Below are 23,346 nucleotides of genomic sequence, written 5' to 3' on the forward strand. Positions count from 1 at the left end.
TTTTACACCAACTTAATTTTTATTTGTTGGTTTGATCAATTGAAGCTTTGATATCTATGAAACTTCTTTTAATTGTTTTAGCTCGGATTGTATACTTATTGCGAGTCTGTCAGCTTCTTGCATTAATGTTATTTGCAATAAGTACAAGTTTGGGAAAAAGGAATTATTATGCCTGCTGACCAAGCTTGACGTCTGTGGCATCGCTGCTTTTTTTACTTTATGTGTTGTTGCATTTTCTTTTCCAACATAAGTACGGTTTATTATCACTAGTCGAAAATCGGAATCAACAAAGTGTAGTTTTTCATCCTGTCACTGAACTTATGCATCACGCTTGGATGATTATAATTTTAGCTTACTTTTTGTTATTCCTTGAGAAATTACAATTTAGATTGAATTTGATAATTTCCATCACAATCTGGTTAGTCCAGCTAGATGAATTTAATAATTTTTGTGAGTAGCTAAATGTGAAAACGACATCACTTAGAGAGAAAAAAGGAGATGGGATTGCAGTGGTAGGTAATTATATATACATAGTGGTTAAATCTCCTTTGTAATATTTGTATAGCGTCGCGTGTAGATTTGGTATTTATTTTGTCATTTGGTTGAATCTTTCCTAATGAAAATTAGCATATGCATGAAAATCCAATCGTAGATACCTGACAAAATAAGATTTGGACAAAATATTCACCTGCTTAAAGAAATTTATTGCATTTTCTCCTCATTTGTGAATCATTTTTGTATATTAAATTAAGACTTAGTAAAACTAGGAGAAAATCGATTGATTGATTTTGTTAGACTATATGACCAAGAAGGCATCATGTGTATTTAAGTCTATAATATGACCATTAATAGTAGAAGTAGAATCTAAGATTTGTGACATTTATGAAAGTAATAGAATACAAAATCGACCCAAACAATCCATTGAAATGATTTTGCAGAGCAGTTGCTGCCCTTGATATTTTTGAGTAATATAAAGTCATATTATATTTTTACATTCTTGCTCTTTTGTTCTTTAACTTTAGGGGAAGTCATTTTTTCGGGTTTCTTTACTCTTCCTAATTCTCGTATCTTTATTATTTTTAGTTTCCTAACTCACGTATCCACTTAAGAATATAGTCTCTGAGATGAATGAGGTTAGTGATTTTGTATTACATAGTATTTTACTTTAGGGGAAGGCATACGCTAAATTGACTCTATGATATGGTATAATATAGTGGATACATTTTAACTTATCGCTTTCTTGATGTTAATTTAACAAATGATTTCACGTGGTCTATTATAAATCAGAGTAGTATCTGCATGGTAGAGATCGATGATGTTCATATGCCGGTAATTTTAGGTAGTTTTGGTGATCCACGATTTTCTTTTCCACTTATGTTCTTCGTTTTTATTGATGTTTGTTCTCTACCTTTCCGTGTATAAGTATTTATGTTGTTTCAGGCTTTTAGTTATCCATGCTCAAGTAACACCATCAGTTTGTTTCTGGGATGTATTTTTTGATTTTTCCTATCGTTGTTAAAGGGTAGTGGGTCACTTTAACAAATTAAAAGTTATGCATCATGGTGTAATTTTTTTTTCATTGGTATAGTTTTCAAATGTTAAGATAAAAACTTCTTATGTTTTCATGGAATAGGAATATTATTGAATCGTTATGTTTCTTAACGAAGCGTTTTTTAATATATTGTATTTCAAGGGAGAGTGCTTAAAGATCGTCATCTTTGTCTTTGAGATGGACTTGGATCTGGCATGTTCCGCACTTATAGTTGAAGCGGGGGTAACCCTAGTCCTACTAAATCTATTTTTTTCCAGATCGATTAATTAGTTTTTCCAAGTGATGAGTTATTTATATACATTTCCTTGATCAAATCTTCTATGAAGGGAAGCATTTCATATGTTATGCACTATTTAGAGCAAGCAATCTATTTTATATATATATTGTGTTTTTTTTAGTGTCTTTAAAATCAGATATTGATGTAACTATATACTGAGTGCGATTTTTCATTTAAGTACAGGGAGTTGGAGCCTAGAAGAGCAGTTGAGTTGCACGATTGATTCTTAACGAAAGTGTATGATTTCTGAAGAAAGTTCATCTTCGAGGGGAGGCACTTAATACGTATTCCTACTATTTAGAGTTGTCAATCTACTTTATATTAATATCATTTTATATTTTTTAGTTTCTCTAATATTTAGCGACGTACAAACATGATTTGGCTGAACTGGAAGCCATTACTAGGATTTTGAAATATTATTATGACTTTGTTTTTTTACTTTTAAGTTGCAAAAAATGATTAGCCAAGAAATGTTGAATGTATAGGTATTTTAAAATCTAGCAAGACTAAGAGTAGTTGTGATGCTACTTTGAGTAGAAGACATCAAATCTCGCATTATCAATTATCTTTACAGTACTGAAATTGACAGTGTTATGAACTACTTACTAATTTTAAAGGTTGACATATTTTTTCAAAAGTACATTTATAAGAGGATATGTAATTTATCTCAAACACTTTAACCAAATGCGATTGGTGAATTTGGCTCCCATTGTTAACCTACTAAATAATAATTGTTGTTTCCATTATACACTGCACTCGTTAATAATGACCCTTTCTGGGACGGGTACGGGATGAAGCCCCGCCTCTCCAAATGGGGGTTGAATTCTCATCATACCCGGTGCATAGCACAGGTTCCATGCTAGTGTTTGAAAACGGTTGTCAAAACACAAAAGACGCTTTTTGCTGAAAAGAAATCCTATTTTTAATAAAAAGAAGAGACCTTAAAGAAGACACAGTGGTATCACCTTTTGCTCGGTGGGAAAAGTGTCCTCACATCAAATTATTGTTGTGTACTTGTGAAGACATATCACAAGCCACTGCAAAGTGCAAATGGATGTCAATTTTAAAATCTCAGTCTGTACTCTCTAGTGGATCTTTACTCCAAAAGCAAATATTTGCCACGATTTGTGAATGCAAGAAAATTAGCACGCAGAAAAAGAACAAAAGAAATGAAAATTCGTCAAAGAGTTAGTTTTTCACTATAAAAAATCTTGTATCAGGAGTTCCAATAATCTCCACAAACAAGCATTTTCAAATGGGTTTTTTACATGATCTGATTTGAACTTCACATACCCCTCCCCACCTTTTTTTCCCCAATTATCGTTCAAGTACATAACAAGTATGCATATGTAATTTTACAGTCCTATGTCCATAGATTAGACACCCGAACCCATTACAGGTGAACTTCATTTACATATTACAACATGAAGAAAGTTCTTCTGCAAAATAATATTCTGGAACTTTAGTTCCCCATAGATTATCTGCTCGAGGATGAAATATTTGTCTACACTGGTACAGTAGTGTACATTGATTAGCTAACCGACCTGTCTAACCAGGAGTCATTGTTTAGTTCTCTTGCAGGTTTCATTACACGCATCCTTGTTCGGTCATAGCTTGGGCAAGAGTGAGGAAAGCAGAGATTGCTGCCCCATGCACTAAAGCTCTGTTGTTTCAAGAAGAAACCAAAATATATATTCAGGTGTCAATTGACATACGATGCCAGTGAAGCATAAAATAAAAGATGAACATGTTAGAACAATTTGCTTTCAGGTAGCAATTCAAAAATCAGAGTAACAAAACCAAAGGACCCTCCAACTCCAAGATTGCATGTATTGTTCCAAAATAAGAAACTGCAGCTCACTTAAAATCAACGAGGCGGTTTTATGAAAGCATCAGTAGGCATCACACTTTAAAATGACAGAACTAAAGACCCCATAACTCGTACAAAACCTAATTGATTTGTCGTATGTCAAATCTTTTGAAGTTTTCTAAAACCTGGCCTATTTGCGTTCATTTCTAATTCACTTCTACGAAACATGACCTACCTATATCACTAAATCTGCAATGCAGAGTGATTAAATAACAACAAAAGTTAACAAAAGAGACAAAAAAACAAACAAAAAAAAACACCCTTAAAACTACATTTCATTTCAGTCGATTTCAGATCAAAAAAGAAACATAAAACAGAGTGAAGTTGGTGGGAGTTAATCCAGCACTTACTCAGGGCACTCTTTTGAATATCCAAAATCAGCAGCGGCTTTTGTGGTTCTCTGGTACGTCGATTTCATAGCTTCCTGAAAGGTAAAACACATAAGTGGAAACAATGAGTCAGAAAGTCCTCACTGACGCTATCACTTCCTAAAACAGTAGGGCTAAACAAAGGCGCTGTCAGTTAATTAGAACACTGCATTAATTGAACTTCGTCGTGCAGTTTCTGTGGAAAATTAATGATAATCACAAAAGAAAGAAGCCATTTATCATAGTTCTGGTTAGGTAATTCTGGTGTCAGAGTTTCCACTCTGTTCATAAAACTAATAACAAGAGAGGAAACGCTTGATCCGCAGTTGGTGACACAAGAAACCTCATAATACATTTTATTCCTAGCAACAAATGCTACCCTAGTTAAGCGTAAGTACTCATGGACAGAATGCTTCGTACGAGATGAGTTGAAATCAATAACAAAATTTAGGCATACCTGTAATTTATGTTCGAATTCCTCTGGAGACCACTGAATAGCATTACACTCTTGATTCAATTCAAGTTCCCCAGCAGCAACCTACAAGCAGATTAACAACAGTTAGCAGAAAAATATGCATAAATCCAGAACAGTTATCCCAGATATACATTAAAAATTTAAAACAAATTAAATTGAATTGAATTGGACAAGTCATTTTTTTCTCTCCATCGGTTTCTTTTCCATTTGTTTCTTCTAGAAGTTACGTGCATACTCTATATGTTCATAATCCAACTCTATGGGACAGCGCCAACTCGAAGGTTGCCAATAAAACAGAACACGTTCAATATCAGTGTAGAGGAAGTTCGGTCCATTGAAACATGATCTAAATGCCTAACCTAGTAACCTTTTTGTAAGCATTTCACACACCTAACCACAACACATTCAATACGACAAATCCCCATCAAGTTTCAATCAACCCACAAGGTAAAGGCTAACAGTATTCATGCACGAGTGACAAAATTACTCCTAAACATACCCAAGCATCTCAGAGATGAACGAACTCATCCTTAAAGGTGCAATTAAGACTATGAAACTGAGGCACATTACTTCTAGCTGTATCTTGCAGTACTAGAGCCAGATCTTTATGGAGATTGGATTTAATCAGCGTCCAAATTTGAGCTTTGATACAATCTCTAGACATTCATATATATACATCATATCCAAAATAAAGAAGTATTAAGATAACTCTGCAACTTTTCTTAGAACTAACTCAAGATAACAAGATCTCATGGGATAGTTATTCATACCCCTCCAGCACCAGCAGCCTTTGCTGGAGCAACAAGAACGTTAGCTTTCCTCAGTACATCAACTGCTTGAGGAGTACAAGGCATAGTCGAACCTGTGAACCAGATGATAATGCACAATTATGAGCCATATGAGTTGAGAAACAAAATTATTTCTATAAACGTCGTGGCAGTTTGGCTGGAATATTTATTTACCTTCTATCAATATACGGCAACCTGAGCTAACCAAATTAACGGCATCAGATTGCCCGATTTCGTTCTGTGCTGCACAGGGGAATGCCAGATCACACCTTTCATTCCAAGGTTTTGCATCCTCGTAGTACTTTGATCGAGTATAAGTCTTACAGTACTCTCTGCAGATTTAAGACAACTTACAAGGTAAACTTAAAGCGAGACTGAAAACTAGGAGATGCAATATGTTAGCTGGCGAAACAAACCTCAAACTTCTTTGTTGAACTTTAATATCCCTCACAAATGCCACTTTCATATAATCGAATCCGTCTTCATCAACTAAATAACCCCTGGAATCTACAATAGCATTCAGATTTAACTATTTTTGCAATAAAATCTGTACATTGTCTATAAATATTTTCCAAAAAACCGTCAGCGTCACCAAATAGTTACCAGACACGGTGACAGGCAGAGCACCAAATGCCACAAGTTTGTCCAGCACATGCATTGCAATTTTCCCCGAACCACTAACTACACACCTGAAGACGATGAATTAAGAAAATCAGCTAACTCAACCATAGATGAGCCAGAACATTCTTAATTTGTATCTAATTCTATTACAAGGCCTTTCATACAGCGAATTACTGAAAATCCCAAGATACATAAGCACAATATCCAAGCAAGCACGTCGAACGTTTCTTAAGCTTATCCAACATGGTCCAAAATTCCACTATATGATCAGAAATTAGAGTAAGGTTGGCAGTGATATGAAGAAGTATTATTTCTTCATCATGAATGGCACAAACAATCTTAGCATCAACAAAAAAAAGGAAGTAACCGAGTAATAAAATCTTCAACATGAATGGAATTTATAAGCCTCCAGATTAAGTTAAGTACCTTAATCCTTTGAGTTCCTTATTCATTTCAGCAAGCATAAGCTGAGCAAAGTACACCTGGAGAGGATACATACAAAATTCAGCAAGAAGGACCCAGATAGGAGAAGATATAATTTTTAGTGAAAGACCCGTGTGAGTTTAAAGCGAAAGAAGCTTATCAGAAAGAAAGTTACCAAACCATAGCTGGTAGCTTCAGTTCGAAGACTAGAACCAGACAAGAAGATCCTTGCCCCTGTAAAACTTCCCTGCATAAGTACCATAAAATAGAAACAAGCCATTAAGATTCAAATTTATTACTGACTCCTATCGACTCAACCTAGAAAATGCCATCAGTGAGAACCTTTCTAGCATACTAAGATACTAGATTCTTTTGTGCTGACAAGTACCGATGATATAGCTGTAACATGCAGTTTTGATGTAAAGTTCCAGTAGTAGTAGTAAAAGAGTGCAGATTAACTCTCAATTCGATCTTTATATTGCCATATATACCTGAAAATGACCAGCAAGACGCCTATATTGTCCAAATAAGAAACCCATTTCTCGTGGACCAACACCCATGTCTTCTGCAGGAAGATCCTAACAGTACAGAGTACCAAACAAACATCAACATTAAAATTTCGAAACTTCATGCCTTGAATCCCAGAAAGTGAATATGACATCAATCATAAGAAAATCACCTGATTAGGACCCAAATAGCGATGTAGCTCCTGCATGAAACTTTGGCAAAAGCGCATGATCTGCCAATATAAGTTTCACATCCATTCATCAGCACCCTTATAAATGTTCAAGGGTTGAGTGCAACCTGAGACAGATGCCTTTATCTCAACAGAAGACTATAAAAGTTTAAACAGCAAGTACTATATAATCAAATACTTTAGAAACAATTTCATTCCTACACTTACCAGGATCACTTTGATGACTCTCATACAGAAATTTAAGATTAAAACTTAGATAATATATACAGACTGTGAGTACCTCGTTTTCACTTTTTCCCTTTGGATCGAAATCACTTCCTCCCCCCGCACCTCCAAGTTTGTATGGAGAGAGAGCATTTTTTAGAGTCTGCAAAAGAACGCGATAAACTCGGCCAAGTAAGTCGTACTCTAGGACTTAACCTTCCATATAAAACTAGATTACCACCATAACAAGCAAAAACATGGCCATACTCATGAATTGTGATCAGATTCTAATGGGTTCATGAGTTCAGATTCTAATGGTGCATAGGGACACAAGATAAAGGTAATACGATCGGCAAAAGTAGCAATAGATAATGGAACTAATCAACAGATATGAATAAATAAAGGAATAACATTTTGAACTGCAAATGCATACCTGTTCAAAGCCCAGGAACTTGGCAACACTTAAGTTCATTGATGAATTAAACCGGAGACCACCTCTACAGGGACCTAAAGATTGGCTAAATTGTATGCGAAATCCACGATTCACATGCGATTCTCCCTTGTCATCAATCCATGGCACCCGAAAGACAAGCATTCGTTCAGGCTCTAACAATCGCTCCAGAATGCGGACATAACTGTAACAGAGTAAAGCTAAATCATTGGGTTTTAATGATCGAATATGAAACTGCTGAAGATTGCTGTGTCAAGATGAAAACTCACTGGGTATTCTTGGCTATCACACGTTCTAAAGAATGGATGGCTTCTTGGACTGACTGTATGAACTCAGATTCATTAGGGTCCCTTCTGAGCACAGCTTCAATGATGGAAGTAGCTGATTTGGACGTAAGAGCTGAGCTCATTTCCAAAAAATAATTTCAACGTGAGTGTGGCATAAATTATACTCTGACACTTGATTATGAACTAGAAATCATGAGGAAACATCAACAGAATAGCTTAATGAACAATATTTTTGTACCAAAAAAAGAAAAAGAAATTGAACTAGATTCTCCAACTAAACTTTACTACTGACAGCAGCAAAACCGAAGAAGCATTGAGGAAGCATTCAAGCTACGCAAACTAATATAACAAAAGATTTAGAAGTTAGAACTGCACTGAGCAACGGCTAGTATCACGATAATTTTACTGTGTACATGTGGGTGTTACATGTGGGTGTTACATATTGTCTAAAACAAAACTACCCAAAATTTTCACATCCTATGTCCTTTCAAATAAAAGTCAATAAAAGTTCTATGGCCCCAAGCAAAAAACCGATTGAGAAACAGAAAAGCAAACTCTAAAATAGCATGTGAGCCCCATATAGCACAGGGCAGACCCAAAATGGACTTCCTTAACACTTCACGTTGATGAGTAGAACTGACAGCATCCTACTCATTATTTTGTAAACCCGAGTAGCAGTGTAGTTTCATTTCTGGCCCCTACCTCAAGATAAAACTCTGACCAGACTACTCTCTTTGAAAACAAACACAATGAGTTTTCAAAATGAAATCGCACCAACCATATATTAGTCATGATAACAGTGACTAACGGCTTCTAAGAGTAATTCACCCATCTGTTATTTGCGTTGCAGTAGTCATAAACCATACATGTATAACTTTCTAACCTGAGCAATAGGCACGTATGCTCTAAAGGGTGTAAAGTTTGCATGTATCCAACTTTCACATTCCATTTAAATCGACTAATAGCTAAAGGCCTTATAGCTAATTTGCATTTCCAAAGTTGCAGTTACTGGTAATAAGGTTCACTCAGAAATTGAAGTCAAATATGAAGGCATTAGATGCGTCAAGGTTTATGTGTCACCACTTCACTAGTATGAAATCATATGTACATGTAATTATTCAAATTGATTCAAATGAAAGATTTAATAGTTGAGAATGCTATTGTCTATTTCTATGCTGATAATATATACATATCAGAGAATATGCGAGCTTTAACATGGACATTACTGGGAATACCCCCACAAAATTCTAACGTGATAGAAACAAAAAAGTTACTGACCTTTAACATATATGGATTTGTCGACTGCAGTCATGATCTTATCTTTAGAAGCCATCTGAAGCCGAAGCGCCTCTTTGTGAAGTAAACTATTATTATGTTCTTCAAGAGCACTCATCTGCATATTCTTGCTACCTTCATTCCCGTACGGATTCCTCCTATGCTTCCTTCCATACTCTCTACACACCGAGCAAAAAATCCGTGCTGTCCCTTCCTTAACATCAACATACGCCCATTTATATGTATCAGCCCACTCTTCCCTCCATCTCTTCACCACCTTCTTCTTTCTCTTCTTCTGTAACAATTTCCCCTCCAAATCCTCATGTGGGTGGTGAGTTCCCAATAACATCTGCTTATGCTCTTCATGATCATCACTTGTAACTTCCTGCGATGCACCCATTAACTGTGTACTCGCAAACGAAGGATCATCATCTCCAGGACCAATCTCTAAATCAATCTCTTCACCGAGTTCTCGTACAACTAAGTGATGTCTATGTGCTTGTTGTAACAAGTTAATCTCATCCATTGAAGAATTCATCCTTGAACCCTTCTTCAGTATCAACTCTCAGCATAACAAACCTAGACAACACTTACTAATTTCCATCACTACCACACCAATTCTAAGCAACATCAATCAAATTAACCCCCAAACTGCAAACACCAAAACCCCACATAAAAAAAATATGCAAACTTTATGCAAATTTAACATAATCAAATGTAATACAATCACCCCCAGAGTACTAAACAGCAAAAAAAATCACATAATTAAGAGAGAGAAACATGAAAAAGATGAAATTTGTGCATAACCCAGAATCAAAATCATGTAGAGAAAACAATAAATACATACCTAGAGTGAAAATCAGAAGAAACCCCAAGTCAGAAATTACAGTCTTTTCCTCTCGTCTAACCCTCTGAGACCCTCTATGTGTACTTTATTATTAGGTGGTTTTTCATTTCCTTTTTCTCTCCAAACACACCATAAAAGAAGACAAACAGTGGTGGTTTGTCTCTTCCTTTTCTTCACTTGCTTCTCTCTCTCCTCTTCACACTTTCTATAAAAAAATGAATTTTTAGAATTTGGGGGAAGTTGTTGTTCTGGAATTGAACTGACTTCTCCTTTCATCTCTGTGATGATTAAAGAAGAACCAGACTCTGATGTGTTCAGACAGCGAGTACTGAAGATCTTGACCGTTGAGAGTTGGTTTGGGGTAGTCTCGAGATATGTGTAGTGGAATCTATCGGTCTATTTTGCAATAGTAAGTTTGACGTATTTTGGGGTAAAATTCGTTGGCGAATAATTGATGACCGAAATTAGTAACAAAATTCTTCTTAAACCGAGATTTTTGAAGCACACACATTAAATGAGCCCCACGCTAATCTAAAAAGGTGGTGACCGGGGCCCGTCAAAAATACGTGAGAGTCGGTTTTTATTGTGGAAAATCAGGTGGGAAAATCCTTGCATGTGATTTGAGGAGGTTCGACCTCGTAATTTATCACATTCAAAACCCTTGATTTACATTATCGATTTTAGAATAATGGACATGTTACAGGATTTGGGGTCCAAAATTCGATTTCAAAATAGTTTAGAACTAGTTCTAAATTAAGGATAGATGAAAATAACAAGAGTGTTACTTTTCCTCTTTCATTGATAAAAAAAAATCAACTTTTATAGCAGCTAATAAGGCAACCCCATTATTCCATCTTCTTCACATCTATTTCACCACAAAATAATATGCTTCCATGCAAAATTTCGACCAATTATAGCTATACTCCGTGGTATATATGAAGTAAACAGTTGAATCTCATGCCTCGACCAGTACATAGAAATGAAATGATACAAATGAAGAAAAAAAGTACATACAAATGAAATGACACTGCCAGTACATAGTACAACAACAAATATGTACGGGCACTAAAACGGAAACAGAAGAAGAGTACTGAAGGAAAAGGCAAAAAGAAAAAAAAAACAATTACTATAAGAAACTTAAGAGAAAGACATAAGCATGACATGTAATCATTATTTCGATTTAAATGAATTGAAATTTATTGATTGACAGAAAAAAAAAGAAAAAAAAATATACGTAGGATCAGTAATAGAAGACACACTCTTGAAATTATGCCCCATTTGATTACAAGTAAATAACGGCAGTTCAATATGAGGGAGCTGTTAATTGTTTCTCCCGACAGATTTCACAGCCAAGAATATAACTATGAGATGGAACTATCCAAAAATTCAATTAAAACATAAATCTAGTGAATAAGTAAACGTTATGAATGATGAAATGAACGCCAAAAATCCTAGACCATTATGTCTTTATGTTTGTATATTTTTGTTTGTTTTATCATGTTCTCTCTTTAATTTGAAAACAACCCCAAAGAAATTCATAACACTCTGATTCATACTCTATTTTTCATAACACTACTATGCGGACAAAATCTATACCCTAAATCTGAAAGAAACCTATTATAGGGGCTCCAAATTTTGGGTTTTGAGGGCTCATAAAAAGACAAAAATGGGCTATGAAATAGTAAAAGCCAATTACTGAATGGTCATACTTTTGTTAATTGCTTTACAAAATCATCATACTTTTGTAATTGTATACAAATTGGTCATACTTTGGCCGACATAACTGCTAATGAAAAAACGCTGTCAAACTTCTCCAAAATACCCTCCATCTTAACTCTATCTATGTAACTGCAGTTAACATATCTGACTCGACTGAGTGGGCTGAGTTGCACTGCTTGAGCAATTTTGCACAAGCTGAACTCAATGTAGCGCCAAGATGGCGCAATACAGCTTTAGTTCGCATCATCCTGGTGCAATATCCTTCTCTGCAATCCATTCCTAAGCATACATCTAGCATTTCAGCTCCTCCATTTCTTCAATTCACTCAAGAGATACTTTTAGACCTTCGAGCACACCCCACAACGAACACCATCGATCTGAATTACCATTCATGCGGTTCAATCAAAATCCTAACCATTCGAACACCAACTCCACAACGTCTTTAACAACATCACTTGCACACTGCAATTTCAATCTGCTGCAGCAACCACTTAAAACAAATTAATATCCATAGAGCATGAAAACCATATACTCATCTTCATGTTCTTTCATTCACCTGCAATGGCCTGTGACGGTTTCTAATACACTTGTAGTCCCACCACCATACCTTCTTCCCCTAGAACCTCTACCACATCTTGAACCTCCACACCTCAATAATTCCACTCATAGATGAACTTGCAGCTGGTGGTGTTACCAGTGAAGCTGAAGCATTTGTAGGTGGACATGGTGTTGCACCCTTTGTGGGTGGAGATGATGTTGCATCACCAGCAGATGAAGATGATGCAGCTCCTCTTCCTCCGCCACCCCTCTTAACCATAGAGAGATGCCACCATGTAGACCCTGAAGCTGGAATGTCGAACCTTTAGGAGACAACAATTGCTCATGTTCTGAATGCCATGGACCACTACAGCAACAACAACAGTAAGTTCATTTCACCTCCATCAGCATCTTAAAAACCACACCACAACCATTCGTTCCATTACCACCTCCATGAACATCTTAAAAACCAACAACAACTTCATTTAAAACCACCACAACCATTTGGTCCATTACTACCTCCACCAACATCTTCAAAACCATCACAACAGCAACAGAAGCTAACAGCTTGTTCAATTTACACCTCTATCGAGCTCTTTAAAGCCACCAGATTAAATCACTAAACATAGGCAAAAAAAACCCAAAAACCATTATCAACCCATATATCTTTTAGTCACCACCCCAGCAAAAACAGTGAAACAAAAGCAAACAACAATTTTCAAACATTGTTAATATCTCTCAATGTTAATAGGATACCCTAATTATAATACTAAACACCATCACACAAATCAAAATTTTCCTATCAACAAGAAATTAGGGTTTCTGAAAATCCCCAAACCGAAATTAGGTTTCTATAAAAAAGGTCTCCAAATTGAAATTAAGATTTCTAAGAATATACCTAACTTTTAAACGATTCAAACTGCTTGAAAGGGTGAAAGAATAGTTATATGTTCATGTCTGCAGCAGTTTTGCATCTCCTATCTCCCGTTTTGCTCCAAGTGAAAGTAATAGCAACCAGTTCTCTTTACGTGTTTCAGAAAACACAAAAAACCACTAATATTCATTGTAATAACATCATATCTAAAACCTTATCTTCATACGAAATCTAGATCTCCCTTTTCAACCAGTTGCAGAGAATAAGTTTGAGAGAGAAGCGGTGGTGAAATTAGAAGGAAAGGGGATCGATTTTGCTTAAAGAGTAAAATTTCCTAGGTTTTTCATCCATCCGTCCATTTTTCTCCGAGATGTAAATATATCTATGATGATAGTTAACCCGACCCGAGGCTAAGTCTGTGAGGGACAAACAGGTAAATTAAGCACCTGATTTAACTCTGATTTTGCGGGCCCCAGCAATTTAACCCTGCTACAAACGGAAGTGTGGCTACTTTGTAAATAATTTGTAACAGTATGACCCTTTTGTGAATCGGGTCTTAATAGTATGACCTTTTTATACATTCTCCAAATAGTAATCACGAAAACACCTTATCTAACTATTTTAGCTAAGGGTTAGAATACCCTCAATTAATTATTGTTAATGAAAATTAACTAAACTTCATTAGTTATTTGACTTATAGTCAAAAATCAAAGATTGTTTTAGGAGAATTATGGATGAAACAGGGAAAGATAAGAGGAATGAGAAGAAAAATATTATTAAGAGAGTAGTGTAAAATCATTACATAGTTTCCCTTATATACAACCCTAGGAATCTAGTTGGACCGCACATCCATATGCCATATGCCCTGTAACACTCTCCCTTGTGCGGTTCAATAATAAAACTTTATACATAATGCTTTACATATAGTTCTTCAAATGTCGTTCTCCTCGATGACTTGTGCCAGAATTCATTGCCTCATTAAAACTTTGATAAGTAACAAAACTCAGTGGGACAAAACCTTGGTACAACTCTCCATATATAATACTTCACATATTGTCTCGTAGTTCATCACATGCAATACGATATTCAAGTACCGACTAGTCTAAGTTAATTTCCTCGTTCAAACTTTGTCAGGAAAACCCAGAGGGACAAAACCTGAGCTAAAGAAAATAAGCACAATATTAATAAAACTTAGAACATAGTTGAACTTGAATATGTTTCCTCATTAAAACCTTGACAAGGAAAAACCTAGTGGTACAAAACCTTGACGAACGGAAAAGAGTACAACGTGATAGATACAAGTAAAGGTGATCCGTTGTAGATGATCACTTTGCTCGGATGAAGTTGACTAATTGTTTCACAACTCCTAAGACAGAAAATCCTCGTGGGAAAGACAATAGCCTTACCAACAAGTAGTTGACATTAAAGGAAACTCTGAAAATCGGTTAACGGGAAAACGATACATGGCCCAACCCTTTAATATGCACGTATACCATGCACTAAGTCATATGTCTGCTCATATTTATTTTTGCGATTGAATCTTTTTCGAACATGCCTTAAAATCAAACCCTAAATCTGATACTTCAATGCAAATTCTTCCCGCCAAAATCCAAATTCAAACGGAGAAGATGACCTCCCCCTAATCTTGTAAGGGTATTGATGTGGTTTTTTATGTTGTTGTAGATAGTGGTAAAAGGTTGTCGTTCACTCAGACTTGTGAAGATTTGTTTTAGACCTAAATTAAAATAAAAACTCAAGATGAAGTTGTTATCAAGATTATAAAAAGCACCGAGACTCAGGATTCCACCATTGACCAATTAAGTGATTTAATCTAATCAATATTCATGCAATTCTTTGCGTTTAAAGTGATTCTAATATATTGCCTCTAGTAGATTTTTGAAGTAACAATTGTATACATCAAGCATGAAACATCAAAAGTCTTAAACTAAGCATGCTCCATTAAAACGGATCACAATCATTCAATAAAAATCAATTTTCCAATATTAGTTCCATGCAAATAATCATAAAAGAAATTGCAAGAATTAATTAAAATAGAAATATACCACTTTTCATGGAACAATGGCTTCCTCCGTCGCCTCAGCTAAGGGGTTTAGCTCCTCATATTATTCACATAGCCAAAATAGGGTTTCATAGCTCAAAAGGGTGAAAAACAAGAGAAAACTAGTTAAGCAGACAGTTTGCAACGGTGTATAAGCGTTACAAACAGCTGTTACAGAAACGATATATGAAAACTGCTGTAGAAGAAACGACTGTCTCTGGGAGTAGTATGTTCTTCGTGTTCTTCCCCTACACCAGCAGAACTGAATGTCTGTAATTTCAATTTTGAGCTTTCTGTGGTGTTCTAAACTACTCCAAACTGTTCGTCACCCTTCTATGACCTATCCGAACTCCTTTTATACTGCTCAGAAAAACCTAAAAATTCCGATAAAAATTCTCTCTTTCTTTTCGTGCAAGTCACGGAAATAATCTTCTATGCCGACTTGTTTACGCGTTTCTGAGCTTTCCAAATCATCCCAAACTCTCTATTAGGTAAGTAGCTGTCTCCGGTTTAATCTCCCTGAAACTTCAAAAATCAGGCCAGCAGAGACCCGTGTGTAACTTCACCTCTGTTTTGCTCCAACTCGAGTTCTAGCCCAATTCAATCCATTCCAGCGCTCATACCAAGCCTGTTATGCTAAATCACTTCCAGCCCAACAAATTCCCGCGATTCAATCTCCCTAAAACAGCCTAGAAATCCAACCCTAACTCTGGTATGCAAACTGGATTTTTTCCCGCCAATTTTTCCTTTTGAATTTTGAGAAGAAAGTGGTCTCCCCCTATCCAGAGTGGGGGTGCGAATAGTAGATGCCCTGCAGGGATGCCCCTTAGTAATTAGGTTGCCCCTTATCCATGGTGAGAGTCCGAATAGCAAATGTCCTCCGGGGGTGCCCCGCACAACTTTTCGAGCCGATTTTTCCAAAAATGTTTATTGGCCAAAAATACCTACACACACATAAAACACCGTAATAAGTACAAAAATGAGCACTATGAACTATAGAATCGAGACAAATTAGACATAAAAATGTGCCTATCAAATACCCCCAAACTTATTATTTGCTAGTCCTCGAGCAAAGATAAAATCCTAACTCACTGACGCAGGCATCGTCGATTGCATTTAGCGTATGCAATAAGCCTTTAAACCCCTAGGTGGCCCTAGTGGCCGAGTTATAGTCTCGGGAGGGCTTACCAGAGGTATACCCACAAAACCTTTATACTCCAGACCCTAGCTATCTACGCAGAACCTTGGAAAACACTAAAGAATCTCCTTGGTTGGCATACTTATTGACTACAGGAAGAAATACTCTGATGCGAAATTCCAATTGTTGTACACGAGTTTGCACTCAAGCATACTAAAATTCATATAAAGTGACAGAGCTCTACTCAGATAGTTGCACTATGGACATCAATATTCGGAGTCAAACCAATCACATGGATAGATTAAGAGATGGATATAGAAAAATGTAGATGGTTTTGATGTTTACTAAGTGAACGGTGTTTCCATATCTGTCTGAAGGCCTCCGCCAAAATGTCTTAATGGATTGAGATACTGGTCTGACTAATATCAACACAACTGGCATATACAAGGGAACCAGTGATCGATAATCCTAATTCTAGTTCAACACAACTGGCATATACAAGGGAACCAGTGGTCAACTTTATTCACTGATTTTTTTTTTATTTTCAGCTTTTTCGTTTCATTCATTTTTTTTTGATCCGTTTGGTCTAATTGGTCTGGTCTTTTTTTTCTTTTTCTTTGTAACTCAATCACTCTAATTCACCCTAGCATTGGTAACAACTTGAATCGTGGGCCCCACCTATCACTTAGAGAAACATGGTTTAAAAATAAAATAAAATAAAAATAGAAGTGAAAAGGACTCAACGAGATATGGTGAAACTATCATGTTACTTCTAACACTTGAGGTCTGTGCTTTTATGAATAGACTCTTCTAGATGTTTCCATCTAATCAGATTGGTTCCTCAACTCCTACGATCAAAATGCTTCCATCCACTTAGATTAGTTAGTGCAATCCTCAATAGGCATAAATTTCTAGGTTCTGGAGTTTATTTATTCATACTGCAACTAAAAAGTTTCTCCCATACCCCCAAACTTAAATCTAACATTGTCCTCAATGTTCTAAAGATAAAATTAAAAGCATGAACAAGGAGAAACTGTTACCATTTGAAGCAAAAGAGATAAGGAAAGATATTACCATGTTGCATGAGATTGGGTTACCTCCCAAAAAGTGCTAAATTTAAATTCTTTAGCGAGACGTCAAATACCACAAAATGGATAATTACCTTTCAAATCATATATCAATAGTCGAAACAACTGTGGGTCAATAAAAGCAAATAAAATTTCCACAATTATCAGAAAACTGCACCAAATCAGAAAAATGAACAGACATAGCACATCCTTATCCAAGGTTTCCTGCAAGACAACTGGGTTTTTCTGTTGTGCCCATTTGGGCTTCATATGAGTGTCTTGACAAATTGACTCATTCGAACAACAAGTCTTTAAAATTTCCTCCTGGATAATATCAGGAGGATCCGGTTGCAGAGTCGGAAGTGACTCAAGTAATACCTCAGGTACACCACGCTTGAATCCCAAGTTAGGGACTTCGAATGGGGATAATTGACCATTTCTGGATCCTCATAGTCTTTAAAATACTCAAGAGCTTCTTCTAGTTCAAAAGTTTGGTCACCTAACTGACTTAAGAGGATTTCCTCATCAAGTTCATCTAAGGAATCACCAAATAAAGTGTCCCAATTATCCTGAGTTAGATCCTGAACTAAATTGTTAATCATATTCACTTCCTCTAAATCGTCAGAAGGTTGTCTATTAACATTAACGACATTTAGTTCAGTGGTCATATTACCAAAGGAGATGTTCATAATTCCGGTCCTACAGTTGATGACAGCGTTAGCTGTGGCTAAAAATGGGCGACCTAAAATCACCGGTATTTGAGCACTAGGATCCTGAACAGGCTGAGTATCTAGAACAACGAAATCCACTAGATAAATAAATTTATCAACCTCAATCATAACATCCTCTATGACACCACGAGGTACTTTGACAGACCTATCAGCTAATTGCAATGTCATTTTAGTCGGTTTCAACTTTCCAAGACCTAGGTGGTTGTATACATGATAAGGGAGTAAGTTCACACTAGCTCCTAAGTCAAGCAATGCCTTATCTACTGAATAATTACCGATCACACAAGATATGGTGGGGCATCCAGGATCTTTATACTTAGGGGCTGTTTGGTTCAGAAGGATTGAACTTACCTGACCAGCTAAAAAGGCTTTCTTATGGACATTAAGCTTACGCTTTCGTGTAAAAAGGTCCTTAAGGAACTTGGCATAAGCAGGCATTTGCCTAATTGCTTCTAATAAAGGGATGTTAATGTTTACCTGCTTAAATATCTCTAATATTTCGTTGAAAGTCGACTCTCTCTTTGTTGGAGCTAACAACTGTGGATATGGGGCTTTGAGTACAAAATGAGACCTGTCGGGAACCACATTGGCATCACTAGAAATTTTATCGGTTTCTTCAGTTAGTGGATCCTTATGGGGCTCATCTTGGGAACTAGAAGGTGGATCTACAGTATGTCCACCATTAGGCTTGGCTACCCTATTGTCTACCGTTTTACCACTCCTAAGGGTTGTGACAGAATTCACTTGATTAAATGGTTTTGCACCTACTTCATGAACTCCTCTAGGGTTGGGGGTAGTCTGACTATGGATCCTTCCATTATCTCTCTCACTTAAGGTCTTAGCTATTTGGCCGACTTGAAGTTCTAGCTTAGCAAGGCTCTGAGCATTAGTTTGAAAGTTCTGTTTGGTTTCCTGCTGAAAACTAATTTGGCTCTGTGCTAACATATCCTGAGTTTTTGCTAACATCTTAATAGATTCCTCTAAGCTAGTCGTTTTATTTTCTGGGCCTGATGAATTATAGTATAACCAAAATCTGGGGGAGCATTAGAATTACTAAACTTACTTAGACTCTGGCCCTTAAACCATGAAAGGTTCGTATGGTTACTCCAACCAGGACTATAGGTTTCTGAATATCGGTCAAACTTCTGACGGTTAACAAACCTAGTGTTATTATAGAGAGTATTGTCTTGCTCTTCATTATTCTGGCCTTCCCAAAAAGGCTCTATTCTACCACTAGTATGACCCAATTCTAAGGCTTCTAACCTTTTTGCTATAACAACAATTTTGGCATCTGATTCATAGCCTCCTTCTACCCTATTAACGTTTCCTCTACCTAGAAGAATTGTTTTCTTGGGTTCCCTACTATATTCCTATTGCTGGGTATTTTCGGCGATTTCATTCAAAAAATCCATCGCCGCATCAACAGTTTGGTTTTCAAAACCACCAGTGCATAGAGACTCAACCATGGTTGTTGTCGAATAATCTAAACCCTCATAAAGGATTTGAACTAGCCTAACCTTTTCTAAACCATGATGAGGACATTGGGCTAATAAGTCATTGAACCTTTCCCAATACCTATACAAAGACTCTCCCTCCTGTTGAGAAAATGTGCAGATTTGCGTCCTAATAGACGATGTTTTGTGCCTAGGGAAAAACTTGTTCAAAAAGGCAGATGTAAGTTGTTCATATGTTTTGATTGATTCGGAAGCCAAAGTATACAGCCACGACTTGGCTTTATCTTTTAAGGAATAGGGGAATAATCTGAGTTTCAAAGCATCATCATCAAGGTTTCTAATTTTTAGGGTACTACAAATTTCCTCAAAGTCCCTAACATGGAAGTATGGGTTTTCATTTTCTTTCCCTAAAAAGATTGGGAGCATCTGTAGGGTCCCAGGCCTAAGTTCATAATTTGCTTCAGTTTCAGCTAACCTGATACAGGAGGGACGAGTAGTACTAGTAGGGTTCAACAAAGCTTTTAAAGTTCCCATTTCTAGCACTATCGGGATATTTGGGATTCTATGCAATCACAAAACAAGGCTGACTCAACCAAATCAAACCTAATTTTCTAGCAAACAAAAAGCATGATGGTTCCACTTAGATTGTTTCTAGACCAACTTCTATTCTTTCGAAAAGGAACTCGTTACAATCTGAGTAAACCCCTCTGGAATCAATCCGAGTCAAAGTAAGTTGAATCGAGGCAAGGGAATCTCAGTGGATCTTTGATACCCAAGGCCTCACCGGTCACAAGGCGGCACAGTCACGCATTCAACTCACAGAAACCATCATGAACTTCGAAGTATGCTCAAAAGAGTAACCAATATTTTTCGAACGACTTTCCTATTAAGCTCGTTACCCTATCGGTCTCGTTCTAGTTAAAATTTTAGGCTTAGGTTCGCGTTTGGTTTCTTTTTCCTAAGGCGGGCAAGAAGAGAACGGTGATGAAATCTGAACCCTTATCTTGTATGGCCAGTCCTTTCCCTTTACTAGGAAATTAAAGCAGCCGTTTTCAAGTCCTCGGCATATATGCAAACGAAGGAATACAGTAAACCCGCTGACAGGGGATTCGCGAGTGTTTCGAAAAACTTACCTCCCGTACCAGACGGGCGAAGAACCGCTGAAGTCGGCTCGGGCCACGACTCCTATGTCATGTACGAACCCGAGGGGCCGAGGTGATATCGTAATCACCGTCCTTCTCTGCACACAATTTTTATTTAAACCAACCCTTCCGTAGGGTTTAAAAATAATAATGTCCCAGTCCAAAAATAAAGTCCAAAAAGTGTCCAAAAATAAAAAGAAAAATTACAAAAAATAAAACCCTATTTACAGTTTCTAAAAATAAAACAAAATAACTATATACAAAATCTTATTCTTCACTCCTTTTGGATTCCTCTCTTCTTTCCTTCTTTGGCGATGCTTTCCTTTTATAGTACTTTTTCTTTCCTTGTAGCTTCGCTCCAATCTGAAAAGAATCGAAAAATACCAAAGGCGTAAAAGAGAACAAAAATTCTAAAAGAAATAAAATAAATCTAAAACCTAAAACCTAATACAAATCCGCGTCGGCGGCGCCAAAAATTGATGTGGTTTTTTATGTTGTTGTAGATAGTGGTAAAAGGTTGTCGTTCACTCAGACTTGTGAAGATTTGTTTTAGACCTAAATAAAAATAAAAACTCAAGATGAAGTTGTTATCAAGATTATAAAAAGCACCGAGACTCAGGATTCCACCATTGACCAATTAAGTGATTTAATCTAATTAATATTCATGCAATTCTTTGCGTTTAAAGTGATTCTAATATATTTCCTCTAGTAGATTTTTGAAGTAACAATTGTATACATCAAGCATGAAACATCAAAAGTCTTAAACTAAGCATGCTCCATCAAAACGGATCACAATCATTCAATAAAAATCAATTTTCCAATATTAGTTCCATGCAATCAATCATAAAAGAAATTGCAAGAATTAATTAAAATAGAAATATACCATTTTTCATGGAACAATGGCTTCCTCCGTCGCCTCGGCTAAGGGGTTTAGCTCCTCATATTATTCACATACTCAAAATAGGTTTTCATAGCTCAAAAAGGTGAAAAACAAGAGAAAACTAGTTAAGCAGACAGTTTGCAACGGTGTATAAGCGTTACAAACAGCTGTTACAGAAACGATATATGAAAACTGTTGTAGAAGAAACGACTGTCTCTGGGAGTAGTATGTTCTTCGTGTTCTTCCCCTACACCAGCAGAACTGAATGTCTGTAATTTCAATTTTGAGCTTTCTGTGGTTATCTAAACTACCCCAAACTGTTCGTCACCCTTCTGTGACCTATCCGAACTCCTTTTATACTGCTCAGAAACCTAAAAATTCCGATAAAAATTCTCTCTTTCTTTTCATGCAAGTCACGGAAATAATCTTCTCTTCCGACTTGTTTACGCGTTTCTGAGATTTCCAAATCATCCCAAACTCTCTATTAGGTAAGTAGCTATCTCCGGTTTAATCTCCCTGAAACTTCAAAAATCGGGCCAACAGAGACTCGTGTGTAACTTCACCTCTGTTTTGCTCCAACTCGAGTTCTAGCCCAATTCAATCTATTCCAGCGCTCATACCAAGCCTGTTATGCTAAATCACGTCCAGCCCAACAAATTCCCGCGATTGAATCTCCCTAAAACAGCCTAGAAATCCAACCCTAACTCTGGTATGCAAACTGGTTTTTTCCCCGCCAATTTTTCCTTTTGAATTTTGAGAAGAAAGTGGTCTCCCCCTATCCAGAGTGGGGGTGCGAATAGTAGATGCCCTGCAGGGATGCCCCTTAGTAATTAGGTTGTCCCTTATCCATGGTGAGAGTCCGAATAGTAAATGTCCTCCGGGGTGCCCCGCACAACTTTTCGAGTCGATTTTTCCAAAAATGTTTATTGGACAAAAATACCTACACACACATAAAACACCGTAATAAGTACAAAAATGAGCACTATCAATTATAGAATCGAGACAAATTAGACACAAAAATGTGTCTATCAGGTATCCCTTTAGCACTTGCCCTATAGGGTGTTAATAGTAAGGAAGGTCCCCCTTATCCATTGAGATGCCCCTTAGTAATTTAGGTGTTCCTTAACCAACATTGAGAGTCCGAATAACACGTGTCCTCCGGGTGCAAATAGCACTTTTGGAGCAACTTTTTCCACACAAGTGTATTTCTCCAAAAACACCTACACAAACATAAAAACACCATAATAAGTACAAAATCAAGCACTAGCAATAGAGACACTGAGGACAATTCCTATACAAAAATGTGTCTATCAACCACCTGGTTGCTCAAGGTCGTAAAAGATATAACTTACTTGTTTGGAGAGAACCACAATTATATATACCATTTCTAGTTTAATTTGTTTTTCCTTCTTTAATGTTTGAAGATTCAATTGATTTGACTGAAACTGTCTTCACTTCTTTCGTTTTCCAAAGAGAATAGCACTCGATTTTGTTCTTCCTCATAAGTAAATAACACTGTTTTGTACCAATAAGTAGTTGACATTAAAGGAAATTCTGAAAATCGGTTAACGGGAAAACGATACATGGCATCAACCAATTAATATGCATGT

General features: G+C 36.6%; 1 protein-coding gene and 1 pseudogene across 1 annotated transcript; one reads left to right on the forward strand and one right to left on the reverse strand.

The window, feature by feature from the left end:
- Nucleotides 1-2,999: 2,999 nt before the first annotated feature.
- On the reverse strand, nucleotides 3,000-10,399 carry LOC113294930 (NADP-specific glutamate dehydrogenase-like). The gene is made up of 16 exons (XM_026543300.1): nucleotides 10,136-10,399; nucleotides 9,292-9,939; nucleotides 7,996-8,125; nucleotides 7,709-7,910; nucleotides 7,352-7,438; nucleotides 7,054-7,113; nucleotides 6,866-6,952; nucleotides 6,550-6,621; nucleotides 6,378-6,433; nucleotides 5,934-6,019; nucleotides 5,747-5,837; nucleotides 5,505-5,662; nucleotides 5,313-5,404; nucleotides 4,525-4,605; nucleotides 4,050-4,123; nucleotides 3,000-3,492 (listed from the first exon to the last, which is right to left on the reverse strand). The coding sequence occupies exons 2-16, from the start codon at nucleotides 9,824-9,826 to the stop codon at nucleotides 3,417-3,419; spliced, it is 1,887 nt and encodes a 628-aa protein (XP_026399085.1). The 5' UTR covers nucleotides 9,827-9,939; nucleotides 10,136-10,399; the 3' UTR covers nucleotides 3,000-3,416.
- Nucleotides 10,400-19,784: 9,385 nt separating this feature from the next.
- Nucleotides 19,785-19,884, forward strand: LOC113300801 (annotated as a pseudogene).
- Nucleotides 19,885-23,346: the final 3,462 nt, after the last annotated feature.

Source organism: Papaver somniferum, chromosome 7 (assembly GCF_003573695.1).
Source record: "Papaver somniferum cultivar HN1 chromosome 7, ASM357369v1, whole genome shotgun sequence".
NCBI lineage: Eukaryota > Viridiplantae > Streptophyta > Magnoliopsida > Ranunculales > Papaveraceae > Papaver > Papaver somniferum.